This window comes from Anguilla anguilla, chromosome 2, assembly GCF_013347855.1.
Source record: "Anguilla anguilla isolate fAngAng1 chromosome 2, fAngAng1.pri, whole genome shotgun sequence".
NCBI classification, from domain to species: Eukaryota; Metazoa; Chordata; class Actinopteri; order Anguilliformes; family Anguillidae; genus Anguilla; species Anguilla anguilla.
In genome coordinates this window covers 27,525,613-27,541,181 of record NC_049202.1, presented here as the reverse complement: position 1 = coordinate 27,541,181, position 15,569 = coordinate 27,525,613, and the positions used below count along the sequence as shown (strand labels likewise).

Genomic DNA, 15,569 nt, shown 5'->3' with positions numbered 1-15,569 from the left:
TGCTGCGCGCAAAGTAGCCTACCGTTTTATTTATTTAGACATTGGCAGATAAAAAAAATTTTGGTTACGCTGACCTATAAAATGCTATTCCAAAAGCAAAATCAGACATGTTATACATCGTTAGAAAGCTTATACTCTCACCTACTGAATAAATGATTTGTCAATCAAGCCAAATTGCCCTAAAAAGGGCGACAACGCCATAAGCAACAGGTAAGGTATTACGCACAGCTATTTTTGAAGGTAGCCCAGTTATCACAAATGCGCATAGCCTATATTTCACAAACGGATTGTCCAAGACAATATATGACCACTCATTCGCAAAAGGGACATCTCTACACGAAAACCCGATGGTAAGATTCTATATTTATTAAATGCGTAGTCCCAGATATTGACTGTATAATGACATGGTATAATTTTAAAAAAACGTCTTGTTTATTTCGTTATTCAGTGAGCAGCGTTTTCACTGCTGTATTGGCATATTTTAGGGCTAATGTCCGGTTTATCTTGTTGCTACAAAATATTGCATTACATTACATTACAGGCATTTGGCAGACGCTCCTATCCAGAGCGACGTACAACAAAGTGTTTAACCATAAGCAGGAACAAGTGTGTCGAAAACCCTAGAGGGCAGTAGCCTACCGTTCCGAGTGCAGGGAACAACCGCATAGTTCAACTTGGACCCTGTAGGTTAAACTTATTAACACTAACACAAACAAGAACAGCAACAACGCAGTCTATGCAAAAATACAAGCAATAGTTAAGACGAGTTAAGTCACCTACGAAACAACTACCTAGTTACAACCCTAAGCTTACAGTCGATGTAGAGATTAAATTGAGAATACGATTTACAGCATAAATTGCGTCTTTTGTTTATATTCAATATTAGTAATTGCAGCGAGAAACTGCAGCTGTAGGTCGTTATGTTATGGTAGCAACGGAACGAAGCGGACTATATATGTATTAGGCTACCGTCATTGTTTCATTATACCAGCGTGTTTTCGCGCGTTTGCACAGAAACTCAGAACCTATCAATAAAATGGTTTAGCTGTTTCTCAGCATAATGACAGATTCAAAGACTAAACGAACTCACCTGATACTGTCTTCAAATGGATGCAGGCTCAAGAACTGTCTTCCATTGCTTCCGCGATGCTCAGACCCTCCCCTCTCTGCTAAAAACTAGACCTACGGTGTCGGATTACTTGCGTCGCCATGGATGTCGCTTGCCGTAAAGAAGCTTACTAGATGTCGTAGCACTTAGATTTGGAGCTCCAGCTCTTCCGCTCCCCACCTAATGAAAAAGTCCAAATGGCGGGCCAACCATATGGCGGACATAGGTGCTCCCAAAAGCAAAGTTATACAGCACATTCAGATGCATCGGTCGATGAGGTTTTGTGTTGTTCTGACTAACGGTGTGGGAGTTATGACCTTTTAAACATGACCCTCTGTTATAGCACCACCATCTGGCTGCCATAGGTGATTTTTAGTGCCTGAGTAGTGGGGCGCCATAGGAACCCACCTGCCAAATTTGGTTGCTCTAGGACGTATGGTTGCTGAGCCTCAGACACTTTTAGCGGAGAAAAATAAGAATAATAATCCTAACAGATACAATAGGGTTCCACCAGCTTCGCTGCTTGGACCCCTAATAATAATAATAATAATAATAATAATAATCCGAACAGATACAATAGGGTTCCACCAGCTTCGCTGCTTGGACCCCTAAATATGTACAATGTTTATATTGGATGGGTGGTCACTCACTGTCCCTCAGGTTATGACAGGCTGAAATGAACTGTGCCGCAATTGGGGCTGTTGATCCTTCATATCTTTTGATATGAAATTAAAATTATTTATAATTTAGGATAGTTTTTGGAAATATTTTTTTCTAATTTGTAAATATTTTGTGCAAGTAAGGAGGAAGTGCATCTGTTTCCATCTCTCCTGTCTTGCAGTGACCACATATTCGCTCTTCTTTTGGTACCCATGAGTTTTTGTATCTGCTTATTTCAATTGCAAGTGTGTGGTCACTGAGCCTGTACTTGGTCAGGATCCATCTCTGCTTTGTATCTCTGACAGAGAAGAGATACTCTGCCTGTGTGTATTTTCTATTTAGGGCCCGATAACAATTCAGTTTATTTTGGGATTGTGTTTCTTGGTTCCAATGGTCCAGATAGGAGTTTTTGATGTTTTATAATTTGGTTGACTCTAATGAGCTGTCTGTTGTGAAGCAGTGCTGGTCTGAAGCTGGTTTGCATTAGTATGTGTTAATGTTAGTCTAGAGAGGTTCAGAACCAGCTGACTGAGGGGATACTTTCCTGGGCTGAGCTCTTGGGTTTGGAGTGCCAAGAATTGTAAGGAGTCTGTTCGACTCATTTTTAGATGTTCAATAAAATTATCGCCCTTTTTTGAATTTGAATGAGAGTCAGAAATATATCTCTCTCTCTCTCTCTCTCTCATGTGATAAAAAACATGTTTTCAACGTGCAAAAATGACAAGTTACTCACACATAAAAAGCACTATAAACCATTAATTCAAATCTAGACCTGCCATTAAAGGCATTGATATCAAAATTGCACCAAGTTACATGAAACAATATTGGCTATCCTAGCTCACACAGATTAAACAAGCTGTATTCCAAAGCAATGCTACCCAATTATTCCTAAATTGTTTCATTTGTGCCATTTGTGCACTTGTATATTTGTGTGTATCCAATGTTTTTATTGGCTGATATACCTAAATGTCCAATGGGGAGATGTATTCCTTGTGGGCCATGGGGCATTTATGATGATGTAATCAGGCAGGGAAAAGAAGGAGGAGGAGTAAAAATCCCAAAAGTTTGGGGCTTTATTGTGCGGACGTGTGAAGTTGTGAATTCTGTCTGTTGACATGAGGTCAGCAGGTACAGAAATTAATGTTTTTAAGGGCTGAGAGTCACTGGTCATTGTGGTTATTTCTGTAGAAAACCCTGAAAAGTACCAAACCCTTGGTGCTGTACACAGGTATGGGGTATGTCGCTCCGCCAAGGCATAACTTGGTGGGATGGCATACCTGCCTTCTCCATATGGGTATCAGTATTTCATTGCAAACTAAAAAAACAAGTTCATTTTTGCCAAGATAAATGCATGATAAATTATGAATATAAACTAATCGAAGTATTGTAAATGGTACAAATGTCTTGCTTCACTTAAGCCATTTTCCACGTCTCTGTGATGCTCACACCTGGAGTCACTGTATAAAGCTTTAAACAGGGCACCCCCTAAATGGGAAAGGATTGGCCATAGGTAAACTCACCTGAACAAAGTGTACATTTCTAATATATTGCCCCTGACCAAAGACAGCTTATTCATCTGTCAATTAAGAAATACAGACAAATAAAAATGGAAGAATTAGATGTTTAAAATGGCAATGTATCACAAATATGTGGTCAAGTTTGAAACTACATGTCTTAAAGTAAAACAATTGTACAAATATATCAAAATAAAAAATACCTGACACCAGTCATAGCGGACAGCTTCTCAAGCACCGCAACAAGAACCTAATACCATTGAAAATGACTCCTAACAGTAATGCTCATCTAATTAAGTGTGTGTTTGAGTCAGGGAACTGCATTTATTCATTGCTTTTTCAGAGACCAAAAAGTGCAGCGGTTAATAAGAAACCTTGCCTTTGCACTGGATTCAGTAGTACAGTCTGCAGCATGTAGCCCTTAGCTGCTCGGGGGGTATGTGTATATGAGGGGTCTGAGTTCCCTGCTTCCTGCTTTCAGTCATGTCCCAACCTGCAGTCTAACAGACTGAGCACAAAGAAGAGCAAAGCATTCCACACATTCCTTCAGTTTAGAGGGCTGGAATGGCCAATCAGTACCCTGCAGACAACCTGCTCCCCTCCTCCAGGAAAAGCAGAAAGAGCTCTCAAAGACTGGGCCCAAAAGTATTAGAGGAGGAGGTAGGAGGTTTCTTGGGAGGTGCGGGGGCTAGCTGGGGATGGGGGTGGAGGATGGTGTCAAGACTTGTGGATGGCTAGGGATTAGCGAGTACAAACAGGCTTCAGAGGTGGGTGGACGGTGCAACACTGTCCAGAACTTGGAGTGCCTGCAAGGCACATTCCTCTCTGGTAGTTAGCACAGGCCTACACTAAGGTAAACAGCACTCACAAATTCTGCTAAATATATACAATTAAATGGATACAATGTTCTTAATAATCCTTTGGGTAGTTTAAAGATGTCCTCCAAAATTAATTAATCCCTCTGCCATGCTCCCCCAACACAACTGAAGAAATGATCTTCTTATTATGTCTCAGGAAAACTGTTGGAATTTGAAAAAGTGCAATTATGCAGATTGTAATAACACTGGTGCGGCATCTGTGTCCCTGCTTGCATGTATTCAGCATAAATCCATCATAATAAGAATAGCAAAGAGAAGGAAAAGACTATTTCAGACCACATTCCAAACAGATTCTGAGCAACACAACAAAGAGAAATAACACAACATCTCAAATACATCCAAGCATAAGGCATAGGCAAAGCATTCTCCTGTTGGCCAACAAATATAGATTTAAAACGGTGAGTTTCAAAGCATGAGTCATACTCAACAAAATAGGCTATACAAGCCTGCCTCTTCCCACACAATTTAATCTCCATATGTGAATACACTTAGCTGTGTTTTTAGTGAAGAACTTGCACACTAAATAAGGAAATGTCAGGAAGAGTTTAATGCACCAGCGAAGGTCTGTACTGGCCATAGACATTATTGTTCTTTGGCCCCCTGGTGCAACTGGGCTTGTCCTGTGTGCCCCCATTAACTGGGCCATATGGTCCTCTTGGATTGCAGCCCTTGGATGGCAGCCATCTGTCTACATCCTCCCTTGAGACAGTACACAGACATTTTCTTCTATGCAGAACGGTCTAGGGAGCACTCCTCACCTTTTCAATGTGAGTATCAGAGAGACAACAGCACACAGCTAAATGCAGCATTCACTCCTCAGCTACTGTATGTCATCTACATTTAAAATACAACAGAGGTCCATGCTGATGAGATGTGGTTCACCTTTTAAGTCTTTAGGTACTGTTTCTTTTAATCTCAGGAAAGAAAATCTCTAACTCTGAACTGTGCAGCAGTATAATGTTATATCTCTAGGCAGCAGTAGAATAAAATTTTTTGAAGTATATTGATAATATACATATCTGTAACGAGCAAAGGAAGCACTGCACCATGACAATATCATGGCCTGAAGCTAAGAATGCTAGTAAAGCTGATAAAAAAATATATTTTATGCCTTCAATCACATATCCCTAGGAAACTAGCAGAATATAGAGCAGTTAGACCATATCAATAAGTTACTGATTCAATATTTCAACTCCTTTTACTGACTTTTAAGTTCCTACAAGCACTCCAAAAAACATTTTTTATGTGCCTTTGTTGCAAAGTTCCATTTTAGTCCTCTAGTTAGACATCTATTGGCTTTCCCTATTCTGAAGAATGCTATAAAGATCCAAGATGCTGTTTAAAAGTGTATGATATGAGAAATGTGCCAGCTACACAGAACATGAAATGTATTTTATAGTATACTAAAGTACACGGTAGTGTCATGGCTTGGGCATGCATGGCTGTTTCTGGAATAGGTTCACTCATCTTTACTGATGGTGTAACAAAGGATGACAGCAGTAGGATGAATTCAGAAGTGAGAAGTGTACAGACAGATTTTGTCTGACTAAAAAACTGTACCTCCAACCTCATCAGCCAGCGTTTCATCCCACAGCCAGACAATGACACCAAATACTCTGCCTATGCAACCAAAGCATTCATGAAGGGGAAAAAAGTTTTGGACTGGCCAAGATGTCACATGATTTAAATCCAATCGAGCATGCATTTAAATTGCTGAAGAGGAGACTAACATGATTTAAATCCAATCGAGCATGCATTTAAATTGCTGAAGAGGAGACTGAAGACAGAAACCCCCAAAAGCAAAGATCAAGTATAAGCGGCTGCAGTGAAAGCCTGGAAGATACCAAATGCTGGGTGATGTCACTGGCTCATAGACTGGGTGCAGTTATTGTATTTAAGGGCTCTGCAACCAAAATATTGCTTTTATTTACTTTTAATTTTATCCATTAACATACTTTTGCATAGCTGAGAATGAGTGCCACAAACAAGCAGTTGTTTCTGTAAAATTCTATAACATAATAACACATGTAAATGTCATGAAATAAAAGCTGATTGTACTTTTGTCTCGGTCATATTTTGAGCTCAAATCAAAGTTCCTTAAGCATATAGCAAAAATAACAACAAAAAGAACAAATTTCACACTATACTTACCATGCTTTTAAAGTGCACTGTATATTGTATAAAATTCTTTACTCTTCATGTTCACAAATAAATAAGCCAATTTGGAAAACTGTTTTGGGGTTCTGCTGTCTTTTTTGCTGTTCTGGCTTTGGGAGGGTTAAAAATAGAGATGGGATCACAGTAAAGAAAGTGCCATGGCAGGAAATCAAGCCCCTGGCTACATGAGGGATGGGCCAAGAGCCAGTTGCCCTACAGACTGTGCCACAGTCTCCCCTCAGCCCTCTGATGTCTTTTAGAGTACACCCTGCAGCCATAGATGTTGTCTTAAAACACCATGGAGCACCTGTTTTACCTGGGGCCATGATATGATTACTAAAGATAATAAAATGAGCGTTACATTCCTGTGCCACTTTGACTGGCTGTCCTTCTTTTAACTTCTGTGGAGGCACAGCCCTTCAATGCCAGAACGAATCAGATGAGATGGAGCTCTCATCCAGAACCTCTTGTAGAGGGGGAGGGGGAGCATACTGCCTTCGCTTTGTGCATGCCTGCATAGACTCATGTTGACTAAACAGACAGGACAAATAAAACATGTTTTTCGCTGCAGTACAGTAGCAGTCCATACAGTTGAGGCCAACGTTTACGTACACCTAGGCTAAAGATATTTAAACTCAGTTTATCACAACTCTGCACATTTCATGTTACCATACATTTCTTTTGACAAGTCAGTTAGGGCATCTACTTTGTTCAGGTCAGAGGTAATTTTAAAACAATCGATTAGAGATTTATTTCAGCTTTAATTCACTATATTAGAATTCCAGTGGGTCAAAAGTTTACGTACACCAAGTTAACTCCCTCTGTAAACAATTAACCCTCAAGTTAAGCAATTAAAAGGCAATATCACCAAATACTAACAAAGTGTATGTAAACTTTTTCTGTAGAATGTTCCATTTTAACCAAAATTACAATAACTTTTTGAGATACATCTACAAAGCTGACACACATAAATGCATTTGATTGAAAACTGCAAAATACCCTTTCATATAGCTAATAATAATAATAATAATAATAATAATAAAGGCATTACATGTCAACCAACGTTTTTTACAGGAAATCTTGCATAACTTGGCGGGATGACATACCCGCCATCCCAATTACAAGGTTTCATATTCACGAGTCAATCACAGGGAATAACGGAGCTAAAAGCAGGGCAATAAACTGCCATCTCAATTAATCTTGCATACCAAAAGACATAATTCCTGTAAGACATGATTTGGCTTGAAACTGAGAACTTATATGAGCAGCAAAAATGCATTTTAAATATTCTTGGAACACTTTAAGGCGATCATTTCATAAGCATTAGGTTGATGGACTTCAGTGCCACTTATATTTTTCTGAGAAAAACAGGTAGGCTAAAAGTAGTGCACTGTAACAAGCATAAGCATAATTTATTTCTATGGAAACCCACGTTTACTGGCGGATTTGCCATTAAAGACCTTCACCTTGCTAGAGGCATATAGCTGTGGATAATTCATTGCAGCTACAGATTTAAATATAGCTAAAATATACATCTTTTTTAACAGTAGCCTATCAAAAAGCTGAAAATGGTGCAAACGATACACAGAACAAAACATAAAGCTAACAAAGTTATCCAAAGTGGGCACTGGGCACTGTGGGGGATAATGAAAAAGACGGTTTAATTCTGACACCATTAAGGCATTATTTTCATGAACAAGGCAGTCAGAATGAATTACTGCACTTTCGCCAGCTTGTGAGTAGAATAGTTGCGGTGTAACGCTAAATTAATTGTACGGGCTAATATCTGCCATTTGGTACTTCAGTGGGATAGATAACTTCTGAAACCTTGTGCACAGAGGCAAAGTTTCAATGAGCACATACATTAACCGATTACATTAAGAAAACATATGCTTAAAAGACCATCTGTAGGCTACACGATGATGTAGCCTACATTCCAAAAAAAATACATTTAGTAGCGAAAACAAACTTTTTCATGGCCACTGTCCACGTAATTATAAATCCTTAGGCTACATCCAATTTATCGCTGGTTGGGAGTCAGATAGTGACAGGTGACAAGTATGGGCCTAACAGTTCAAAGAAGCAGTTTCGTTGTCTTTGGGAGGTGGTGCACATAACTATACAATGCATAATAATTGAGTCCCCTCTAATTCCCGACCAAAATCCAAGGCAGGTGTTGAAAAGACGGTGCAAGGTGCCATGACTACTGAAAACTAGCTTCGCCATCTGCCGAAGCCACACGCTAGCCCACTATAAACTTCGGCCTAATCCTAAACAAAATGTATACAGAACAAGTACGCTAAATGATAAAGATAAATTAAATATCTTAAGCGATGTCAATGTCATCTTTTGAACCATTCGTTAAATGTAATTGACTCGTAGCAAATTCATCTGCGAGAACGCTTACAATGCATCCTGTAGGCTAATTGAACTACGCAGAAACATCGTATTCCACTTAAGTGTGGGTTACCTGTGGCACCACACTTTTCTATTTCAGAAACGGAACAGATAGGCTACTTACAGGTATCTTTTGGAGCCTTCCGTCTGCCTATGCATTGCCACAGAAAATCCGAAGAAACTGCCCTTAGTCTTTCCTTCTTTAATGACAGGGAATCTGACATCTAAATTAAATCCACAACAGGTCTGAGCCACGGAAAATAAGGCTATTAACAAAGGGAACAGATCCTGTGATAGCAAGTGAAACTGAATTGAAGCCATTTAATTCACTCCGACTGGCTATTGCGATCCCACTTTCAATGCAAGAACGAAGAGGATTTCTCCACCACTTCACTCGACTGAGCTTGAAAGCGCGCACATCATTGAGAAGCCTTTTGCAAACTCGCTGAGTAAATGTTTTTTTTTTTTTTTTTTTCTGTTCCCCCTCCCTCAGTGTCGTCGTCCCACACCCATCAGAAAGAAATAACGTTGAATAAAGGTGTTCTTCCGGGGTGCAGAGTAGGCGAAGCATAAACGAATGTTTTTGTTCATACACAAAGCAGAACAGCTATTTTGTCAATAGGTCTACATTAGCCTACTACAATATGTGTAGTAGCCTAGGCTATTTGATGGAAATGAACTAGTAGTTTATGCTTTTTGTCCATGACTTCAAGTATTAAAATAGAATACTAATGTCCGTGGCAGACAACGTATATTGCTCATAATGTGAACCCACATTACTGTTGAATCCAGGAAGAACATATCTACACATTAAATAAAAATCATTAATCTCCCTAGCTCTGCACAATAAAATTCCAAAGCAATGTGTATATTGCAATAGCATGGTAAAGTATAGGCCACATAATTATACCTTATTAATCTGATTGAGTTATGGTTTCATTCAGTTTTCTTAAATAATGTAATAACAAAAATGACCTAAATTAGTGCTAATTGTATGGTATAAAACGAGAAGGAACTATTTTTTCTTGATGGAATCGTTGTTTTCATAGAAATAACGAGCAGAGGTTTTTGCTTAACAACGGTGCAAATAGCACTATCTACCAGAGTTTTTGAATAACAACGGTCCAAATAGAACTACTAACCAGAGGTGCGTTCAAGTTCAGCGAACAGAGGCGAATGTTCGTGGCGAACATGTTTGAACAGTTCAATTTGAACGGTTTTTTATGAACATTCAAAATTGTTTGCATTAAACGTAAACAGACATGGCGACGAGAGTGTTTGTACTCAAAGCCGCTTCTGTGTTCATCGATGATTAAAAAAACAGATAGCTAGCGAACAATAATAACATTGGCTAGCGTTAGCAATAACATTATTGAAAAAACTGATCAAACTGCGTCATCTTCAATTGAAATACCCAACCGGGAACATTTCCCTCAGTCCAGCGTCCATTTTTGTTCGCCGCAAACTACCTTTTCAGACCATTCGCTTATGTTTGCAAGCGTTCGCGGCGAACATAAAACTAACGGAAAAAAGTTTGAAATAGTTTGCAAACGTTCGCCTTGTTCGCTGAACTTGAACGCACCTCAGAGTTTTGCAACGGTAAAATAATATGCCCAAACGGCCGCGGAAGAATATTTCACTTTCAGCTGATTAAGTCAATAAAAATCAATAAATATTAAAGGGGAAATGCACTTTATAACACTTCTGCTTCTCATGACCGATATAGTCCTTCTAATGAATGTGTCGCTCTTAATTTTCCAATCAGTTATTTCATTATGTTAATATTTTACGCTGTTTTGTTGCTTTCCTTACAAATGCAGGAAGTAGACCCAGACAGTTTAGTGTCGAACTCGAGGATGCATATCATTGCGCGACTTCTGATGTGGACGTACCTGCAGACGTTGGACCTCATTCACCAAAAAACAATAATGTTTTTTCTTAAATTTATTCTTAAGAAAGATCCTAAGAAAAGTCTACGTCAGATTCACGACGTGTTCTTATATGGGCTCAAATTAATGCCAAAAGTATTTTGTATTTGTAAGTAATGACTTGTGCTTGCAACTTATGGTTTGTGTTTGTACACTGCAAGTTGAAAATGTAAAAAAACGTTGTGTTTGTGGATATAGATTTTCCTGAGCGTGGAGGGTCACGTCTGTAAATTCAAATCTCATAAAAAAACACGTTTTCAACGTACAAAAATGCCAAGTTACTCACACATACAAGACATACACCGTCTATAACTCATTCAATCAGACTGCCAAAATCCAGGCCTGCCATTAAAAGTATTGCTATCAAAATGACGGCAAGTTACGGTACTACAAACAATATAGGCTATCTTGCCTCACCGAAATTAAATAAGATGTATTCCAAAGCAATGCTACCCAATATTTCCTCAATTCTTTCAAGTCAATAACTTGGCATCTACCCTTTTCACATACTGGGCGGCATGGAATTCTTAACACTCTTCCCGTAAGGAATTAAACCTACAATTTTCGTTCATTCCAACTTTGTTACATAAGCTCACATATTTTGTCCATCAGATATCCCTACAATTAACATCTACCTCAGGGGAATACACTTCTTTTGTAAATCCTCACTGGAGCTTCTTGTTCCCTGGCAATGCAGAGCCTACCGTTGATAATTATTACAGGCCTTCAGTGACAAGCTTCTAGGGATGTGATGAAACATTGATGCATCAATGCATTGCATAGCCAATGTCGCAATACAGCTGCATCGATATGACATGTATGAATTGTTTTGTATTTTAAGGAATCATTTACATGTTAAACTTTATTTAGGCAGATTGAGACACTGAAGTTAATAAAGACACTTGTTAACTTTGAAAGTTATACAGTTTGTTGTGTCAATAATCTGTTGAGTGTCAGTGGGGCGGGGAGAATCTGTCAAATCTAATTGTCACATTTACATCACAACTAATTTAATTGTATTGTGATTACATGTTATTAATTGTAAATCACATTGTTATAAATTAATAGAAAACTTACCGTCATTTTGAGTGTCTCTATTGTATCGTATCCTGATGTAGTTGTACCGTTATACAGGTATAAACGTCCCAACTGACCACTCTTTCTTTCTCTCTCCCTCTTTGTACCTCTTCATTTTTCTCTCCCTCTCTCTTTCTACTACAGGGTCCAGTGGGAGTTCAACAAGCCTGAAAGCTAAGAGGTGAGGTAGTCAGGGATATTGAAAATCACATTTTTAGCAACATGAATGATTCCATATAGATGTTAACAGTAATTAGGCAGTGTTATAACAATCTTTTACACCGAGCACACCTCTTAACATGTGAGAACATCATATGGTACTCCATAGTGTAGCTATTTTGTGTGTTTCCTTTAATTAGAACTGTGATGTAAACACAGAATCGTGTGTAGAATAAGTAACATTAGCAGGCCATAGGTACATTATTGCTAGCTAATACACTTGTAAAGTTAATTACTTTCACAAAGTTATCTGTATCCTATTGAAATATTATCCTCTTTATTTTCTCAAATACAACATAATATGTATACATTCATGGCTATGGATAACTGGTACTTTATGCAAATTGTAGCTACCTTATCTGACCTGTGTTTTGTAGTTCTTCCAAAGTCCTTCGGTATGCAGTTATTGTGCGTCACTTTGGATAAAGTTGCTGATAAATAAAATGTAATGTAACATTATTACATTTTTATATTCCTGAGGTATAGAGCAAGAAAGTAATTATTCAAATATTTAAATTTTCAAATTATGCCATGTTTTATAATCAGTGAACCCTGATGAATACAAGAGTCTTTGTTTGCAACTTTGTTAGCTTTGTTAGTGAAGTTGCCTACACGTAGCTAGATAGCATGCAATTCAGTTCCCGATTGAAATAAATGCGGGTGAATTACCAAGCTAGCTAAGATGCGACTATGAACAGTAACAGCAGTTCCCATAGGGATATAAACATCTTAATGAGAGAACAGAATCTCCCCAACCTCTGGCATCTAGCTGCCTAATATAACTATCTAGCTAAAAGTAAGCTACTTACAGGTCCAACAAAAAACAGGCTAATTCTGCGTCGAATTTCATCCCCATGGCGAACTTCAGCTGATGGCACCGAGGACAAGAAATTCCAAGACTGACAATAGTAATTGAATGAGCCATGTCAGCTTGTTTTTTTGGTTCGCTGTATCTAGGCTTCTTGGCATCCATCACTGCAGCAGCTAACAAGCAACAAATACCTCTGGAATCTGATCCAAAATCATTGGCTCTGTAGCCATGTCCACCCCTCCCAACACAGAAAAGAAGGCCACACATTTAAACATCCCGAACACATTTTAGAATAACAAATACAAGTAAAAGGTGCAGGAATTTGGTGAAACTAAGTAAAGACATAGATTTCCAGTGCATCATAATAATAATAATAATAATAATACATTTATTTTATATAGCGCTTTTCATAGTCTCAAAGATGCTTTACAATACATGAATTATCAAAAAAAAAGATACAAATATACAGTATAAATAACATACAATGCAGAAAATGCAGTGGGACCAGTGGTGCCGTGGTGGTAGGAGGGGGTGTGAGAGGAGGAAGACAAACATCAAGGGAAGGCTAGGGAAAAGAGGTGGGTTTTAAGACGTGATTTGAAGGAGGTGAGTGAGTCTGAGGTACGGATGTCAGGGGGGAGGGCATTCCAGGGTTTGGGGGCGGCAACTGAGAAGGCGCGGTCGCCAAAAGAACGGCACTGAGAGGGGATGGTGGTGAGGAGGCCGGCAGTGGATGAACGTAACTGTCTGGGTGGCTAGCAGGGGAGCAGGAGGTCAGAGAGGTAAGTGGGTGCGAGGCCATTTAGGGATTTATAAACTAGGAGGAGGAGTTTGAATGTGATGCGTGATGTGATTGGGAGCCAGTGTAAATCTTTCGAGACAGGGGTGATGTGAGACCGGGAGGATGTGCGGGAGAGTATTCTTGCAGCCTAGTTCTGAACCAGTTGCAGTTTGTGTAGGAGGCGGGAGGGAAGACCAGTGAGGAGTGCATTGCAGTAGTCCAGTCTGCTGGAAATGAATGCGTGGATGAGTTTTTCTGCATCGGGATGGGTGAGAGAGGGTCTGAATCTGGAGATATTGCGTAAATGGAAAAATGAAACCTTGACAGTGTTATTGATGTGCTTTTCAAAGGAGAGGGCTGGATCGAGTATGACACCGAGGTTGCGGACCAGGGGGGAGGTGGAGACTGGGGTACCGTCAATGGTGAGGGAGAAGTTGTGTAGTTTTTGAGCTGGGGTTTTGGTCCGATGAGAATGATTTCAGTTTTTTCACAGTTGAGTTTAAGAAAATTGTGTTGCATCCAGGATTTGACTTGTGTCAGACAGTTTTCAATGATGGCAGTGGGTGGCTGATAAGTGGATGTAGAGCTGATATAGATTTGGGTGTCATCTGCATAGAAGCAAAGCTGTGGACATTTGAGTTTGACAGAAGTTATTTACCCAATCCCGGACATTAAACATTTATTTCCCCTGAAGGACTCAATTCTTTTGAGATTTTGACATTTGTGTTTTCAAGGTTGATAATGATGGCACAATAGGCCTTTGTGTATTCAGTCAACATTGACACAAAAATCCTGGCACTCTTATCAAGTGGCCATCTTACCTGTGACTTGTCCTTAAATTTCCAGCCATTTTATGCGGCCTAAATACATATATTTCAGCTTTTCAGGATGAACGTTACATCCCTAGGGATACACCAACAGTGAAATGAAAAAAAAAAAACCACGAACCCCGCCTTAAGTCAATACAGTACCTCAGTAACAGAGGAAGAGGACAAGTAAATCTGCAGAAAATGACAAAATAGTAAGCCTAATATGGAAGATAGCAATATATTCAGCCAGTAGTGCTGAAAATTGAATTATATTCACATAAAACCTATAACAAAACAGAAAAGACGGTTGACCTTTCCCCCTGCACTTGAGCTATCTGATCCGTAGTCTTGAGAAAGGTGAGGATCACTTTACACCGGCTTCTCAAACCCCCTTTCCCACCTCTATATTTTCATCTACCAAAACTGACAGCAGATTAACCATACTGTACAAATACTAATCTGAGAATTTTTCTCAGACATTGAAACATGTACTGTATCCATGTACAATATTTTACAGGGAACACAATTTCACAGACCATATTCACACTGTGTTTGTTTGTATTGTATTATAATTAATTATACTTATGTGTGTGCACACATTTGCATCAGATGCAATGACACAGTGACACATAGTGTGTATATTGTATTTCAGTAGCTTTCTCTTTAGTGTGCAATGTAGCTAAAAGTCTGTCCACTGAAACAAACCTACATTCCTTGCACATGAACAAAGTACAGTCAAACTGAAGCATGGCCATTTTGTGAGTCCCCTTGTAAACCAACACCAGTCTCTGTTCCTTCAGGACAAAAACCTTTATACATGAACTGCAACCCAGGACATCCTCCTTCCAGAAAGAATGTAATTAATAATTTTTCACTCTTCATTTGTTTTTTTTTTTCTTCCTCAATTGCATGTCTCCATTTTATTCTCTCTATTACATATCTCATTAACAGAAGGGAACAACAATCCTATTCTAAGGTTTATACTTGGCTTAAACTTTGCAAATAGTCTAGCTTTATAAAACTAGTATTCTTAAGTTAGAGGATTTGGAGTCTTGGGGAGGAAGTGGGAGGTGTCATGATACTGGAATGTGACATTTCAGGAATGGTCCAGTTATTTGAACTTTTGGCCAGGGCTAGTGAAAAATGAAGGCTGTACAGGTCAATGAGGTTGTACTTAGGTCTTTTTCCTTCCTTGAATGTTATCTTTGTTTAAAGTTCTATATATTTTAT

The 15,569-nt window shown here is 38.9% G+C and overlaps 1 protein-coding gene across 1 annotated transcript in view; it reads right to left on the bottom strand.

Annotated features, from left to right (window-relative positions):
• The window catches only part of itga3b (integrin, alpha 3b), a 122,676-nt gene extending 113,381 nt beyond the window's left edge, over positions 1-9,295 (bottom strand). Inside the window, exon 1 of the mRNA XM_035406108.1 lies at positions 8,839-9,295. Within this exon, the coding sequence (XP_035261999.1) occupies positions 8,839-9,035 (197 nt within the window). The 5' untranslated portion in view covers positions 9,036-9,295. The remainder of the gene's footprint in view (positions 1-8,838) is intronic.
• Positions 9,296-15,569: the final 6,274 nt, after the last annotated feature.